This window comes from Scophthalmus maximus, chromosome 19, assembly GCF_022379125.1.
Source record: "Scophthalmus maximus strain ysfricsl-2021 chromosome 19, ASM2237912v1, whole genome shotgun sequence".
Lineage (NCBI taxonomy): Eukaryota > Metazoa > Chordata > Actinopteri > Pleuronectiformes > Scophthalmidae > Scophthalmus > Scophthalmus maximus.
In genome coordinates, this window is record NC_061533.1 from 14,497,398 (window position 1) to 14,513,275 (window position 15,878).

Here is a 15,878-nt window from a genome sequence, read left to right on the forward strand (position 1 = left end):
GCGTCACAACTGTAAAAAAAAACTAATTTGCCAATGGCGTGAAAATGAACATCAGTGAAAGAATCTGAAGAAAACGTGTCGTCTCGTGGTCGAGCTTGATGGACAAGAGGGCAACACGATCTCTGAATAAGCCGGTATTTTGTCAATTTTTTTAACTTTATCATTACGTTAACTGATCTTTGGCAACCTCTTATGTACAGCAGGCCGGACAATGACTCTTATGGTTTCTGTCATCACCTTATGCATCAACAATTAGAAAGAAATCGACTGCCATAATCATATTTGAAAACCTCAAACTGAATCAGAACTCAACTGTGATCTGGTTATTGCTGCCTTATTACAAATCCAAGTCAAGGTTACTTGTGGATCATCGAGCTGTTTTTACACCTGTACATTTCACAGCAAAGGAAGCAACGGAAGAGAAACAAAGCAACCATGTCTTTTTTCACAGATGATTTTTTTTATTTTTAGAACTGAAAGAGCTTTTGTTCGAAGCAACATCTTATTTGACTGTACACATTTCCTCACGCTCCTCTGCAGGGCTAACCAGCATTCTAATAGGTACACTTTCTAGATAGTGATTGACACTCAGGCCGAGGAGGTGAGAAATCATATGTGAACAGCTGATGCAGAAATACAGAGACAGGATGAGTTTTCCGCTTTGCGACCCCCGTTTCATCTGTGCGATGAAAGTTTTACAATGCACGAGGACAATCGATGGTGAGTACAAAGTAAAAGCTATTAGATCTTTTTATGGTATACAAGAACATAATGTGCCGGTGGACACCGCTGTTGTACAGTACAGTTTAAACTCATACATCATGCAAACGTCCTCGAAACTTTGTAGACGGTCTGCACCGTGATGAGAGCTCACAGGAAATGAGCAACAAAGATCAGCTCAGAGCAGATGTGGGTTCAAGACAAATAATCTGTGAGAGAAATGATCTGCGTATGCTTATTCTGTGTCCCCGAACCGGAGCAACGACGGTCACTGATTAACACCAATAACACTTTTCACATATTGGTAATATACAGCAAAGTCAACAACACAAGTAAACTTCTTCCAAATCGATCCCGATCTTTAGACACATCAGCGCCATCACAGTTTACTATCTCGTGATTTCATTTGCGCAAACCCAGAAGGCCAGGTCCACTTAACCAGATACCAGTTCAAACTTCATTTTTTTGTTTTTGTTTTCAGACTTCATATGTTTACTTGTCAACTACAACGACGACCATGTTCATGGCATGACACAATACAGAGTGAGCTGACACATTTGATGTTTTGTAGCTGTGCTTTTCATCAGTGTGGATGTGGATGTCAGTCGAAAAACGTTTGATTCCATAATATTGCATCTTTTATTCATCAAATACATAGTGATGACAATAACTGTGGCACACTTGTATTTCCAATCTAGTCTGTAGACCAAGTTTGAAAAGGCTGAAGAATTAAATGAAAGGATTTTTTTTTTTCTTACTTCCTCTTTCAGGCAGTGCTGCTTTCTCAGAACAAAAACGCTGTATTCCTACAATATGAAATGATTGGCCAGTTAACTTACTAAAAGCAGACAAGTAAGTGAGTAAGTGAAACATGAAGCATAAAAGTAGACGTGGCTCCTTTCAGCTCTTATTGTAGCACTTGAGAGCTTTGGGAAAAGTAGTCAAGAGCGGAATAACCACGAGACTAATCCAGGCCGATTTTTAAGCTGTGTTGAAAAGGCTATAAGGTTTGTATCCGCTGCAACACCTCAGGTCCTTGTTTACTTCCATTTATTCAACCAGCCGAGCATCTCTGTTCATTTACTGAAGCATGACGCCAGCAGCAGAAGCCGTATAGCAAACTGCTAAGAGAATGTTTTGACGGATTTGGCAGAGCAGCATCTTCATCCGCAATAACCCAATGCTTCTAAATATGCACCCTGAAACTATCTGAGTGTGCAGCACGCTGCTGTCGTGTCGTGAAAATACTCACAAATTCTTTTAGATTTCATAATTCCATTATTCTAATCCAGTATAATCCAGGTAATAAAGATTAAACTCCCTGAAATAAGGACACTGTTATATATTCTCTGGATCGTTGCCATGGTCCATCATCATTGTGGGTTTGATTTAATACATTATTAATCTCGGACATCTGCTCTCTTTTGAAAATAAAGACGTGTATTAACTTGTCATTCATCATGTTAATAGCATTAGAGATATTAAATGACTCATTTTAATATTTGAATCATCCAAATATGGAAATTGTGTAAATAAGTATTCTCACTTATTTGTCATTTTCTTTAAATAATACACATAAATCTTTAAATAGATGGCCAAGAATGACAGTTGTGAGTTAGTATGAGTGACATCTATCCTGAGCTTTTGAATTGATTCAACTTAGATGTCCAAAACAACAGTAAGACATCAAAAAAGATATTTGTATGCATCTGACAGCCGAGATGACTAAATCTAAATAAATACAAAAAAAAGGAACAAGCACAAAGAGTGATTCCAAATATAGAAAAAATGTAGAGAAAATCAAATAGATGCACAAAAAAAAATGGAGAGCATTGAAACATTTCAACTAGAGACAGTCGATAAGCCTTGGTGTCAGTGCCACAGTACCAAGTTTCACTGCAGCTTGTACATTGCCTCACATATCAGTCAACTCATTAAGCTTTTGCAGTGTGTGTTAATGTTTCAGAGCTATTTAGAAATGCAGATAAAAATAGGTCCCTTAATGAAAGCCATTTGCTCTCAGGGCAAGAGGTTTTAAATGAATTGTCAGAGTATACATTTATAATTCACGCACCATGCAATTTCTTTCTCTTTTACATATAATACAGGAGCATTAATAGTGTGTTGATTGATGTAGTAATGTCAGTGTCCATAAGGGTAAAAGCATGGCTTGAGGGAGTGAACAATCCACGTAAAAATATAATTGATCGTTTGATAATATGTGATCTCCACATTGTATTTTAGACGGTTTAGTTATGTATGAAGTTAATCATGTCCAATGAATCACTGCAGACAGATTTCACATGTTTGTTAAAAAGTGACACTGTACAATAGCTTCCATGGCAACAAGTCAAAACCACAGTGAGACCCCCCTATTCTGACTCCGCCCCCTTCACACCCCCCCCCCCCCCAAATATATATTACAGAAGTTCATTCCGAACAGGATGGAAAATGTAAAAAAATCAAAAGACAAGGATCACGGTTTTAAGTGGAAAAACAAAAAAGACAAAAGTGGATAAGGGGCAGGTTTTAAATCATTGTACAAAAGAACATACAGCAACCCACCATAACCAAAACACTTATTCTTGAAAAATCCATTGGAAATTGAATTCTTTTTACAGGTTGCACAGTTTATTTTTAAAATACTGGGTGAGACACTCCAGTATGCCAAGGGACAGGGGAGGGATGGCGAGAAAGATGAAGGGGAAGGTCGTCACTCCTCCTCTGTGCATCCGAGTATTTCTGCACGCAAAGTGATCCTGCCGTACCATGACCAGGGGAGGATCCGGATGAGCCGAGCGTAGATGGGCGGGTCTATCACGTTCTTTCTGTGTGTGTCGTTGTCAAAGTTCCCTTGGAATACCTGTAAAAAAAAAACAGCAGGAAGGAGGATCTTTAGTTAAACTACAACAAACACACAACGAACTCAGGTTTTCGTCTGGGTTTTCTCCACAAAAACAAACCCACGAAAAACCATCAGTTAGAAATTTGAATTTGAATGCTGCAGCGAACTTCAAGGGCTTTTTTAAGAAATTAATTTGAATGAAATGCTTCAGGAGGGAACAAGAAAAAACATCAAATCTGAGCTCTTTTTACTGGGAGGCAGGTGCAGAACATTCCTGGGTTATTTATTGTCCGATTTCTCTCCAGCCTCCAGTTACCTTGAAGGCCTCGTGCCTAATCAGGAAATGGAGTGCAGCTAATCAGTGCTTCAATTCAAACACTGCCAGTACAATCTGAGCAGTGCGATCTCCTAACTGTGAGCCATATTGTTGGGTTTTTTTTCTTTTTATGCACGCCACATGTGAGCATATTGCCCCTGCAGGACATTTCTGCATTGTTAGGATGGCACAGCTGTAAGTCCCACCTTCAAATCAGGGACAGATATTTACTGCTGTTTTCTCCTTCTCGTCAAGTGCCATTATTAACACACACCCTGTACTTGTTGGTCTTGTTTTCTGTTAGGCGTTGTTGTTCATTTTCTAGAATTTTTTTGTAGTGGCAATAAAAGAAGGGCTTAATTGGAGGTTAAAAATGTTGCTATAAGAGAATTTTTCTCCAGGTATTGGCTCCGTAAACAGCAAAACTGTTTTTTGTTTAGAACCAACTTTTGCCCTGGATTAACAACCCTACATTGTTACCATGTAGCCATTGGCATATCCTTCATTGAAAAGTAGTGAAAATGTAATTGGGTTTTATTTTATGCGAGATGTCAAGAGAGAGATTTTAGTGAACAACTCAAAAATTCAGTGGGATTTAAGAGCCTTAAGGTCCTGAAACAGAAGTTCAAGGATTAACCAGCTCCCACATACAAACACACACATGCTCGGTTGTTGATCATTAGAAGGCTTGTGTTGGTGTGAGCTTAATAGACAGTAGAATGAAGTACATTAGGAAGAAATGTATCTGCAGGGACTGCTTCATTGAAGGATATGATCATTTAATTTAAACAGACATGATTATGCCTGTGTAATTGGGATGTAATGGGATTCACTGTTGTGTGGAATGGAAAATCAGCAGGCTTAATCCAAGCAGGTGCTGGAGGGTGGTCGACCTTTTTTTTTAGAGCAGAGTTTAGACCAATTCCATTTCAAATAATCATACATGTTGCTTCTGGATTTAGACAGTCAAAGCATGATTGCAAAGTGTTTTTTCAAAAAATTATAACACTTTGGTTTTGCACCAAAAATCACATGAAGGGCTTTGAAGAGAAATAGTTTTAGACTTTTAGGGGTTGGACAAAATATTCACACAATATACAGAACTGTATACTGAAAAACAAAAGGTCAGCACCCCAACAGACATATAAAATTAAGAGTATAAGGATGATAGAAACTGAAAATAGGAATTGGTTAAATGTTTAACAAGACAGAGTTTAACACTGGAGATGCTACAGGAATCTTTTCATTGTGAACTGAACCTTGAAAAACACTCATCACAACTTAGGAGTCAAAAAGATGCAATGTAGGGAATTAAGGAAGGTTTAGCTTTATCAAAATCTTGGCCACAAGTGACAAACTGGCTACAACAGATGTGCTTTTTGTCCCCTCATGAAGAAGTATCATAGAGTTTTTACTCTATGTAATCAGATAGAAATAACTGATTGATGAATAAAACATACAATTTTTACATGTTTGACAAATGTCCATGGACAACCAGAATGTCCAAGTGTTGAATTTCAAAAGGCTAATCGTATACATGATTGTACAGAATATTATAGTTTTTACAACAAATATGTACTGTATCCAGTCGTCTGAATTTAAAGGTCATGTGACTATTTACACTGCAGAGAAAATACTAATTCTACAGTAGTTTTTACGTATATGAAGCAAGCACACAATCTCATCCGCCATCACAATGAACTGGAAAAGCAAATTTAATGAAAATGGAAATAAGATTGAGTCAAGCATTTGAAGGTGAAAATAAAACACAAGTTAAATGGATATCAATCTCGTTCCATTAACACTATTCTAAACTTTTTAGTTAACTTTAAGATAAAATATGAAGCTCTAACAATCACTATTGTTCTTTCTTTTATTTTCTTATGGGGCTGCAAACAAACTGTACACATTTTAAGAATGTTTGTAATTAGTCACCAGGACGAATATAAAAAAAACTATATGTAAAATGTTGGTGCTTGAAAAAACCTGAAACGTTATAATTGAAAATGCAATTTTATGTTGATCCTAATGCAGCTTTCTTCATTCAAAACTGTCCATACAATTAATCTCACTAAAGCATATAACTGTATAGGTCTACATAAGAATACAATATTTTTCAGATTCTAAAGAAGCTGTGGCATGAAACCTGATTTAAACATGTGACGATACTGTTGTGAGCCATTTGGCTCTCCAGTGGCAGCTGGACACATACGACATAATTATCGCAGATCAATATGCAGCGATGTGACAAGATATCAAACCTCTGCCCCCTCCTCCCAGCATGAGGGTGTGTTTATAAATATGACTACTTTCATGTCTTCTTTTTTTTATACGACAGATGTTGTTTTCAGTCTTTTTGTTAGTTACTCTTACTAAGGAGTAAAGTTGAAATCATGTGACAGATGACTACTTTCATTTCTTTCCTTTTTTTTCAGATGTCTAATACAAATGACTGCAGGTCACCTTTTCATCCTGCATTCTTTTTATCATTTTCTTCCTGCAACCCACCCTGTCCTGTGTTTGTCATCTATATTGTACTGCGGCGTCAAGCTTAGACTGTATGACAAGGTTTGCATCGACAGACAAGCAAACAGCACATCACACGGCATTCCGTTCTTTTCCGGCATCCCTCCCTCTATATGTCCTTGCTACTTTGTTTTTAGAAATAAATTCATAATCCACATTGAAGCACGAACCAATCTAAAAGCACATATTTCTATCCATTCATATTCTGCCGCAGTTGCAGCAGGTCCATTAAGTAGTCCAGGTGTCCCTCTCCCCGACAACGTCTCCAACTACTCCTGGCCGATCCCAAGGCATTCCAAGGCCAGACGAGATATAAAAATTACTCCAGTGTGCTCGAGGTCTACCCCAGGGCCTCCTACCAGTTGGACGTGCCAGAAAGACCTCCAAAGGAGGGCGCTCAGGAAACATTCCAATCAGATGTGCGAACCTCCTCAACTGGTTCATTTTGACAGGAAGGAGTAGTGGCTCTATCCCTCCGGATATCAGATTTTACCCTTTCTCTAAGCTTATTTCAGCAGCTAGTATCCGTGATCTCATGGTTTTGGTGACTACCCATGGCATTGTGGTGCCCCAGTATTTTTAGTTCCCCCTCCAATCCCCTTTTGCAGAATTTTGGACCCACCACCCATAATGCCAGTCCACAGACATTTTTCCCAACCTCCATGCTACGTTCAAGAGGTGTGTCAACCATGACAGTCCAGCAATATCAAGAGCCGTCACCGTGTCAGGGTAAATTTCATCCACTCCTGGTGCCTTGTTGCCAAGGAGCTTCTTTAATACCTTTGTGACCTCTGCCAGAGATATGGGTAAAGCTTCCCCCGAGTGTTCAGATGCTGCTACCTGCCCATTCGACATGTTCGTCAGGTTCAGGAGTTCCACATTGCGTTGGTTGCATGGAATGATATTCCCAATCCGAGTCCTCTGTTCTCCCCCCGCTGAAAATGGCTTGTGCTAAGCTTTGCTTCCCCTTCCTGAGATGCCGTGGTTTGCCAGAATTTTCTTGAGGCTAATCGAAATTCCTTCCCAATCCACCCTGCCCCCAAACTCCCCCGAAAGGGGCTCTCCCTTCTCGTCCTGGATTTTGAAACTTAGCCCAGTGCTCAAAATTCTCTTTTTTTTTTTTTTTTTAACCCTCTACGGTATTTTAGAAAAACCCAATGCACATTAGACATTGGAAACAGGGACATGTGTCACTTCCAGGTGTATTGCCACAGCTGTAATGTGACAACCAGGCTGCATGACATCACAATATACAGGGCAGGACAGGAAGGCCATAAAAGCTGCAGCTGATAGAAATATGACAATAATCTCTCCCAGACTGTCTGGAGACCTGCACAGTGTCAGAGGCAACATCTCCAAAATAAACTGGAACAGGATATGTGAAGATTCTCCATAAAATAGACAAATAATGTTGGGAAAAAAGTAAAGGGACTAGCAATGCGATGAAAGTATCCGCAATAGCAATTTATGGGCAAGAAAAAAATATTATTTTAGCAATTAAACATGTTATCTAATATAAAGAAAGGATGCCACACATTCCCTGCAAACTCCTTGAAAGATGTATGACATTCTAACTGTTCTGTTATGTTTCCTTAAGCATCTAGTCTAAGTCTTAAAAGTATGTAATGTATAGATATTATCAAGAGTAATCAAAAACAAAAAATATTGCATTAATTAATCATACTTCCACATTTCAACATAACTGATTTATTTTTGCGTGCATTTTTGAATTCATATTCTGTGGATGGTGAGTGGTCAGGACAACGAGGAATGCGGAGGCAGAGCCACCGGGAACTGCCAGTTGACTGGCATTTGTGCTGGTTGCCAACTACTGGCAATTGAAATATTAAAACAATGTGGTAGTTACAGAAAAAAAGCCGAGCACGAGCAGCAGCAGCAGCACCAGCACTGAGATGATTACCTCTTATAGGTTGACATTTTAGTCAAATATGTGACAACTAGGTGAGGGTAGGTCTTGTTCCGTTGCCTACAAGTATAACTAAATTATCCAATAGTCAAGACACAAGCTACAGGGCACATTTTGTCTTTTGTCTTCACTCTGACCCAGAAGCCACAACTCTGCTCCCAACTATTGATTTTCCAGGCTGGTAGAGTCATGGGTAAGCTTTACTATGCCTCTGGAGATACAACATTCCATACTCCCTCATAGTCCATTATTTAAACCTGCTGTACAGGTCAGGGGAACATGTCGCTCAGATCTTTCTGCCCTTTGACCTGTTGTTGCCTCAGTCATCTGTGCTTGAACCAGGAAAACTCAGCCACGTCCCAAATGAAAGGTCAAGAGTGGTGTGTCAGCTTAGAGGAGGCAGTTACACTGGATCAAGCTGAAGTGCACAAATGTTCACATCTCATGATGAGGTTGATGATATATTACCTAGTTATTAATTTGTCCAATCCTGAGGTCCATTAAAACATCACGGACAATATTTTCCAAGAGAAAAAGAAGACATGACTATTAGGGGTTAACATTTAGATGACTTTATCCAAAACTCTATAATTCTGAGTAACCCTCTGACCCGGAGGGAATTGGAGGCTCCAATGGCCAATCAACCCTGTGTCACCCGTGTGAAACACTATTAAACATAAATCAATTTGTTTTGTGCTTGATTGGCCGCATCAACTGTGTATATATTGACACCCAGAAGTCAACTTAGTGACCCAGGTGTGGAAAAATGTGTTCATGTGGGAATGCAGCCAGGCCGATATGTATAATTATGGAATCAATCCGATTTAATTATGTTCAAACAATGGACTGTCGTGTTACGTGTCAGTTATAAGGCCAGTACATAGGTATTTGTATAAAGAAAAGGCAAACAAGGCACACTGGGTTTTGCAGAGGTGTGTGTGTGTGTGTGTGTGTGTATGTGTGTGTTTGTGTGTGTGTGTGTGTGTGTGTGTGTGTGTGTGTGTGTGTCACTGTGCCTTGCTTTGACAACATCTGTATTCTGACAGAGCCTCCTCTCTCAATCTAGATGTAACTGCCTGCAGCCTCTGCCACATAGGAGCTGGAGGGGGAGCTGAGAAGAATACTTACAAGCCCAGAAACACACACACACACACACACACACACACACACACACACACACACACACACACACACACACACACACACACACACACACACACACACACACACACACACACACACACACACACACACACACACACACACACACACACACAGTATACCCATGCCAAGTCAAGCACTGTGGTGTGTCAGCAGGACCCTCAGGATTCCAACAGCCAAATGTGTCCTCTACCATTAATGGCTGACTGAAGGGGGAAAACACCTTGAAGAATCATACATGTGAGCAGCTCCGAGGCTCCGCCAGGGACAAACTGATTGACATTTTAGAAGCCTTGCTAAACATGCCGGCCTTCTGATATAGAGCACACGCGCGCACACACACACACAGATGTGCACACTCACACACAAACCCCGATTGACTGGCTATCCGGCCTATCCCACGGATTATACATACGCAAGGAAGGCTATCAGCAATAATAGAAATGGCTTGTGTCCTCTATCATTTTTAAAACCCCATAAAAAAGGTTGCTGCGGTATCAATGGCACTTTTCTCTTCTCCCCCTTGCTATCTCAGAGGATGGTTGCCATGCCAGTAGGTACTTAAGTGAAAGCCATGCTGAGCCTGCAGTGGCCCATGCCCTAAGATAATCATTGGTGTTGAAATTATAAACTCCTCTAGCAACGGACTGCACAAAGGGTAAAAATATTTCCAACCATTGGCTGCTGCACTGGCTCTCCGCCACATGGATGAGGGCGTGAATTGATATCTGGCTGCTGAGGGACATTCTTTGGTTTTACAAAGTGCTGTCACATTACATTGTCAGATGTATCACATTGAGCCAAACAAAATAAAAAAGCTTATTCTAAAATAGCAGTTGAGGTTAGGTTGATGACATAACCTCCAAACACTGCTCAGAATCAGTTTTTATGAGAAAGCCAGACAACATAGCTGATGCTTTTATGTGCAAAGACCACAGAGTGTGGGCTGCAGTGCAACTAAGAAATCAAATATGATGAAAATCTAGAAACTTAAATGTTAGGAAGACATTGGAAAAATGAGACCACATGAATTAAAGATGGAATCTCCAAAAAATCAATATTCATTTATTAATCAGAATATTATAACAAATAAGGGTCTAGACTTTCTGGTTAGTTGTGAGCTTGTTTACCTCTGTTACTTGGCCTCACAAAGACCGGGGCTTTCAATATTCTCTCTGCATCAGAATTTATTGCTATCACACAGGTAACCCTTTTTAACCTACAAAGAACGGGCCGCACACAAAACTTTGACCGAATAAAAACGTCTTCTTGTCGTGAGAAGTTGGTCCATGCTCGTTTTTGGTGTAAAAATATCTTCAATGGCGGAACAAATGCTCGTAGGTTTACTTCCCCTGCACATCTGTCCGTTGTGTCCTGTCTCCCAGTAAAGAGAGAGCGTAAAGCAGTTTTCTATTTGAAAACCTGCGACGTTTTCAGAAAGGTCCTGATGTTGTCACCGCAGCTCATTTTCAGGCGACCAAGGCCGGCAAGTGTCGACCTGGTATCCGAGAAAACGGCGAGGCTTGTCCCGGCCATGTCGGTCTATCTCGAGCTGTATGATGTGTCTGCCTGTTTGTGGGAGTAGATCGGCTGGACACTGAATGTTGCTGGTGAGTGTTGTGCTTTTGTTTTTGTTGTCATGGATACTTAACCCTTCTCTGCCAGACAAAAAATACTAAATGAACACACGCCCTAAGATAAAACTTTAGTTGCTCATGGTATGTTAAGACAGTGTCAAGGAAACTTTATATCATCTGAAAATTCACGCAATTTACGAGTTAAGCCCTTATATTGAACTCACTATAATTGTTTCAGAGAAATCCATTATTTCCATAAATGGTTTTTTTAAATGATTTACTTATATATTGACTACTTTTCCTACATAACCTGCTATGATATCCCATCTTAGAGAGACACATTACTTGGACACTCATCCTGACTCAGACCTCGACTATCTTAACTTGAAGCCCCAGTGTGTAATTTTTGTACTTTTCTGGCGGCATCTGGTGGTAAAGTTGCAAACCGCAACCAACTGAGCATCCGACAGGGGACACTTTATGGTGCCGCACCCCTAATTCCGTTTACGGTTTCCTGCAAAGCTGGAAATTCAACATGAATGTGACGCATTCTGGACCCATTCCTGCAACAGTATTTAATGCTGTGTTCCGTTATACCTTGGAACCGCTCTGAACTCGGACCCCGGAAGACGGGGTGGTGATTTTTTTCCGACCTCCTGAGTCAAAGTGGAACCTGAACACAGCACAACACGACGTAGCAAACATGGCGACTAACGCAGAGGTCGGGTCCCCCTCATGTAACTAATTTTAACTCATTCAAAGTTGACGAAAAAAAATCGGTTCTTTGTTGCAGGTGATTATACATATATGGACACATAATTATGAACAATATATTCAATTTCTGTGACTACGTTCTTCTAAATATTGCATACTGTAGCTTTAACTGAAGGCGCTAGATGCCCTGTGCATCATGGTTAGCTTTCAGCTACAATAAGTAGGGCATTAGTACATAAATGTACTTCCACAAATATGATTCTTTTTTTTTTTTTTGATAAAAGTAAAATTTTAATTTAAAAAAAATTATCAATTATCATTATCTTTATTAATTTAAAAAAAATCTAATTTGAGGAAAGTAATAGCACCATTACAATAAAATACTTGAGTTATTAATGCTGGCGAGTGAACCCGGTTAAACAGTCATTGCCTGTAAAAGCCACTGGAGAAAAAGCAAATGTTCCCGCAATGAGGCAGTGATGATCTAACTAGTCAACGTCATGCCTGACATTCTAATGGTTGAAAAAAAAATTTACTAGGGCATTTCACAAAAGAGAGAGAGAGGGAGAGAGAGAGAGAGCAGAAATATTTGAAAGCATAGACACAGCCTGAGCGTGAGGAGAAAAAACTCAAACTGAGGCACAGGAAAAACAGTTTTGAGCAGAAAGCGGAGCAAATTTGCACTTCTGTAGGGGCTATTTGAGGGACAGGGCAGGGAAATCTGAACATAAAATGAATTAATCATGCTCTCAGAATGAAAGACCACGTTCTTGAATAAAGAATAGGAAAGACTGAGATTACACTACATAATAAATCAGAACACGTTATATTCCACGATCTCAGTGTATATCGCATAGTGATTTCAAGCACCACTATAGTATTTGCTTTTTGTGCAATATGCAATGTACTAGATCTTGGCAACTCGATTTTTCATGGTAAACACATCACAAATCAGTAAATAAGAAGAAGTTTATCTTTCAATAACACAGCAAGAGAGAAAAGAAAACACTACCTCTCTTGCCAACAGTATCTGAAAGACAAGCTATAACCTGGTGCCTGCAGCTCCTCCTGATATCAGCAGAGGGGCTGCTGCAGCCCTGCACTGTCACTGTTGTCGTGGGCGAATGGAATGGACATGTTTACTCCGTTGAAGGGCCGTAAAACAAGATTCACGGCAAAGCACTGGCCGAGCCAGGTTGACAGCACAGCCTTATCTGATCCAAGACCAGAAAGAGGCAGTGAGACAGAGCAGGCAACCTCAGTTTGAGCCATGAGATAAGAAAATGCTGAAGGGAAGTAGAGAGGAGAAACAGACAGGTCCCAAAATTGACATTTTCAAATGTAATGCCTGTCTTCCCTTTCTACGTTGCTGCTTTGTATTTTGTCTAAATCCGGATTCTGTCCCTCCTATGGATTTTTCTGTTGATGTTGTTTCTCTCTATTTACACTTCCCCTTGCCCTTCGTGGTTTGATATATATTGAAAAGAAAAAGACGTCAGTACTATAATACCCATAGGTATGCATTTATGATTCCACAGTACTTTTCAAAATTCATATCCTGTGTGTACATGACAATAAATGTGTTCTATTTGGACGACTTTGTGTTTGCCATCATAGTCTGCATGTTGTGTAAAAGCCACTTACCTTGTCCTTCCCTTGTTTCTGGTCTTGATAAACCTTCCACCGCTCTCCGTCATTACTGTACGCAACTTTGTAGGAGCCAACAAACTGGACATGGCCAAAGTCCTTAGCTCCCTGTGTGATGACACCTGTGACCTTGGTTGGCACAAGCAAGTCCACCTGTGAGTAAACAGAGTGAAAGAGTTAAATGATAATTCCATTATTCAATAAAATGTAACATATGAAAAAGTTTCTGAGATGCAATTTTTTCCATAATCCAGTCAGCATCCTGTTAAAAAAATGTTATTAGAGGATTTACTGTATAAAAAACACTAGGCGCAAGAAGTCAGTTTGAATTATTCACAGAATATTGAACAAGGCTATGTCCTAAACCTTGCCTCAGCAAAACCAAACGCACACACTGCAGCAGCCTCTGAGCATCAGACTGCACCATTTGTGTTAATTTTTAATATGTTCTCATTTGTTGCAAACCATTTGCAGCGCAAGGACGGCAACACACAAACGTGTCACTTTTGCCATTTAGAGGTTTAATTATGCTTTGCTATTCAGAAAAGTGAGATTAAGCTGAGCCCCAAAAAGCAAGATGACAAGAATAATTATAGCTCCACCACATTTACTCTTGTTCATAGAAAAATGTCTAAACAGGTCAAACTTTATTAAAGTATGATTCTACCACCTTGTTATTATGTCATGTGTTGAATAAAAAAACAGTGCATCCCATGGAAATTGTTGGATTTTTCAACATATTGCAAGAAGTTAACATTTGATCCTCTTTGAAACAGTGTTACAAATCCTACCACAAAAAACAACAACAACTAAAAATATACTTTTCAATCATTTATCCATCAGTTTTGTCAATAGAATGAATATCCATTTAGGTAAAAAGTAAGTACAGCCGTGGCCTCTGTTGCTGGTATTTCTCCCTTTAGCAGAAATAAATTATTGTAGGTGTTTTGCATAACTGTCCACCAGTCGCTGACATTGGCTTGGTGAAATGTTTGGCCATTACTCTATGCAAAATTTGTTCAGCTGCAAGATGTCTGGGGCGGTTCTTGCGTATGCTGCCCAATTCAAATACCATGACAACATTTCAATGGGATTCAGATCTGGGCTTTGACTCGGCCAGTCCATAAAATTCCATTTCTTCTTTTTTTTGCCGGTAGGCTTACAATCAATATGCTTATGAAAGGCCCAGTTCTGGTTCTATTCAACTTTTGGACAGATGGCCTTGCAGTACCTTGAATTCATAACTGAATCAGCGACAGCAAGCTGCCCTGTCCCAGAGGCAGCGAAGGAACCCCAAACCCCTCTTACTGTGGCCAAACAACTTACATTCGTCTGTGCAGAGCAAATTATTCCAAAAGGGCTGGTCTTTGCCTACATGTTCATTGGCAAACTGTTGGCTTTTTCCTTGCATGCTAATACAATCTCTTTCTGACCACAGGCACGTACATTTTGACACCAATAGATGAGAGAGTCACCTGCAGATCCTGTGATGAGACATTGGGGTTTTTGGCAGACTCCCCTTTGCCTCAGAAGATCGGCGCTGAGGCAGCGAGTACTGGACAAATTAGCAGTCGCAGCTGATTTTCCTTGCAGTGAAGTGATCTATTTCAAATGATTTGGAGATCTTTTTAAACCCCCGCCCTTTTTTTCCGAAGGCCTTAGAGAGCTCTTTAGATCTTCAAATTATGATATGTGAAATCTAATAGCTAAAAGAACACTGGACCCCTAAGGCCATTCTATTCATGGGCACCTGAAGGTGAGATGAATGTAGTGGTGGACTTAATTTTTTTTTAATGTGACTGATCAGTTATGTGCTTAACTAATTGAAGATGAAAATTACAACAAAATGTCAATTTTCCGTGTCATTTGTTCGAATACATCACATTCACTAATTGGCACTGATTCAACGAGGATCAAATATTTTCCTGTTCAAATATGTTGAAAAGGTTAATATTTCCATGGGCTACACTTAAATTTTATTTTTACTACATGTCAACAATGTAAAGTAGATGTTGAAAAAGAGGCCGCTGCTTAATAAGAGTGAAATCTTATAATAATTCTACAGCAACATAGTGCAGTAGAGGGATACAACTCATACTGAAATGGAAGAGTAAAGGTAGTAATGGCATAAAGCAGTGGAAGCTATGCAGACAAATATTTTATATCTCTGTAGTATATTAAATAAAATGTTTATTATGTTGGTTTGTATACAGCAATAAATCATTTAATACTTAAACATATGACCTATTAAACTTATTCTCTGATTCACTTTATTTGAAAAGAGCATGATGTTTTATATTGATGGAAAAATATATTTCTAAATGCTCAATTCAAAATATCAGGTATGTAATACTGCCGCAATGCATTTTGCTGTCAGATGAGAAGATAGTACCGTGGATAGAGCGAGAGAAGAAAACACGGGAATGCAGATTTATTCCATCCGCT

General features: G+C 39.5%; 1 protein-coding gene across 4 annotated transcripts in view; it reads right to left on the reverse strand.

The window, feature by feature from the left end:
• Positions 1 to 436: 436 nt before the first annotated feature.
• Positions 437 to 15,878, reverse strand: part of LOC118314315 (EGF-like repeat and discoidin I-like domain-containing protein 3) — a 101,041-nt gene continuing 85,599 nt past the window's right edge. For all 4 annotated transcript variants that reach the window (XM_047329255.1, XM_047329252.1, XM_047329253.1 and 1 more), the window contains 2 exons: positions 13,431 to 13,586; positions 437 to 3,583 (listed from right to left, as the gene is read on the reverse strand). In XM_047329255.1, the coding sequence (XP_047185211.1) occupies positions 3,434 to 3,583; positions 13,431 to 13,586 (306 nt within the window). In that variant the 3' untranslated portion in view covers positions 437 to 3,433. The remainder of the gene's footprint in view (positions 3,584 to 13,430; positions 13,587 to 15,878) is intronic.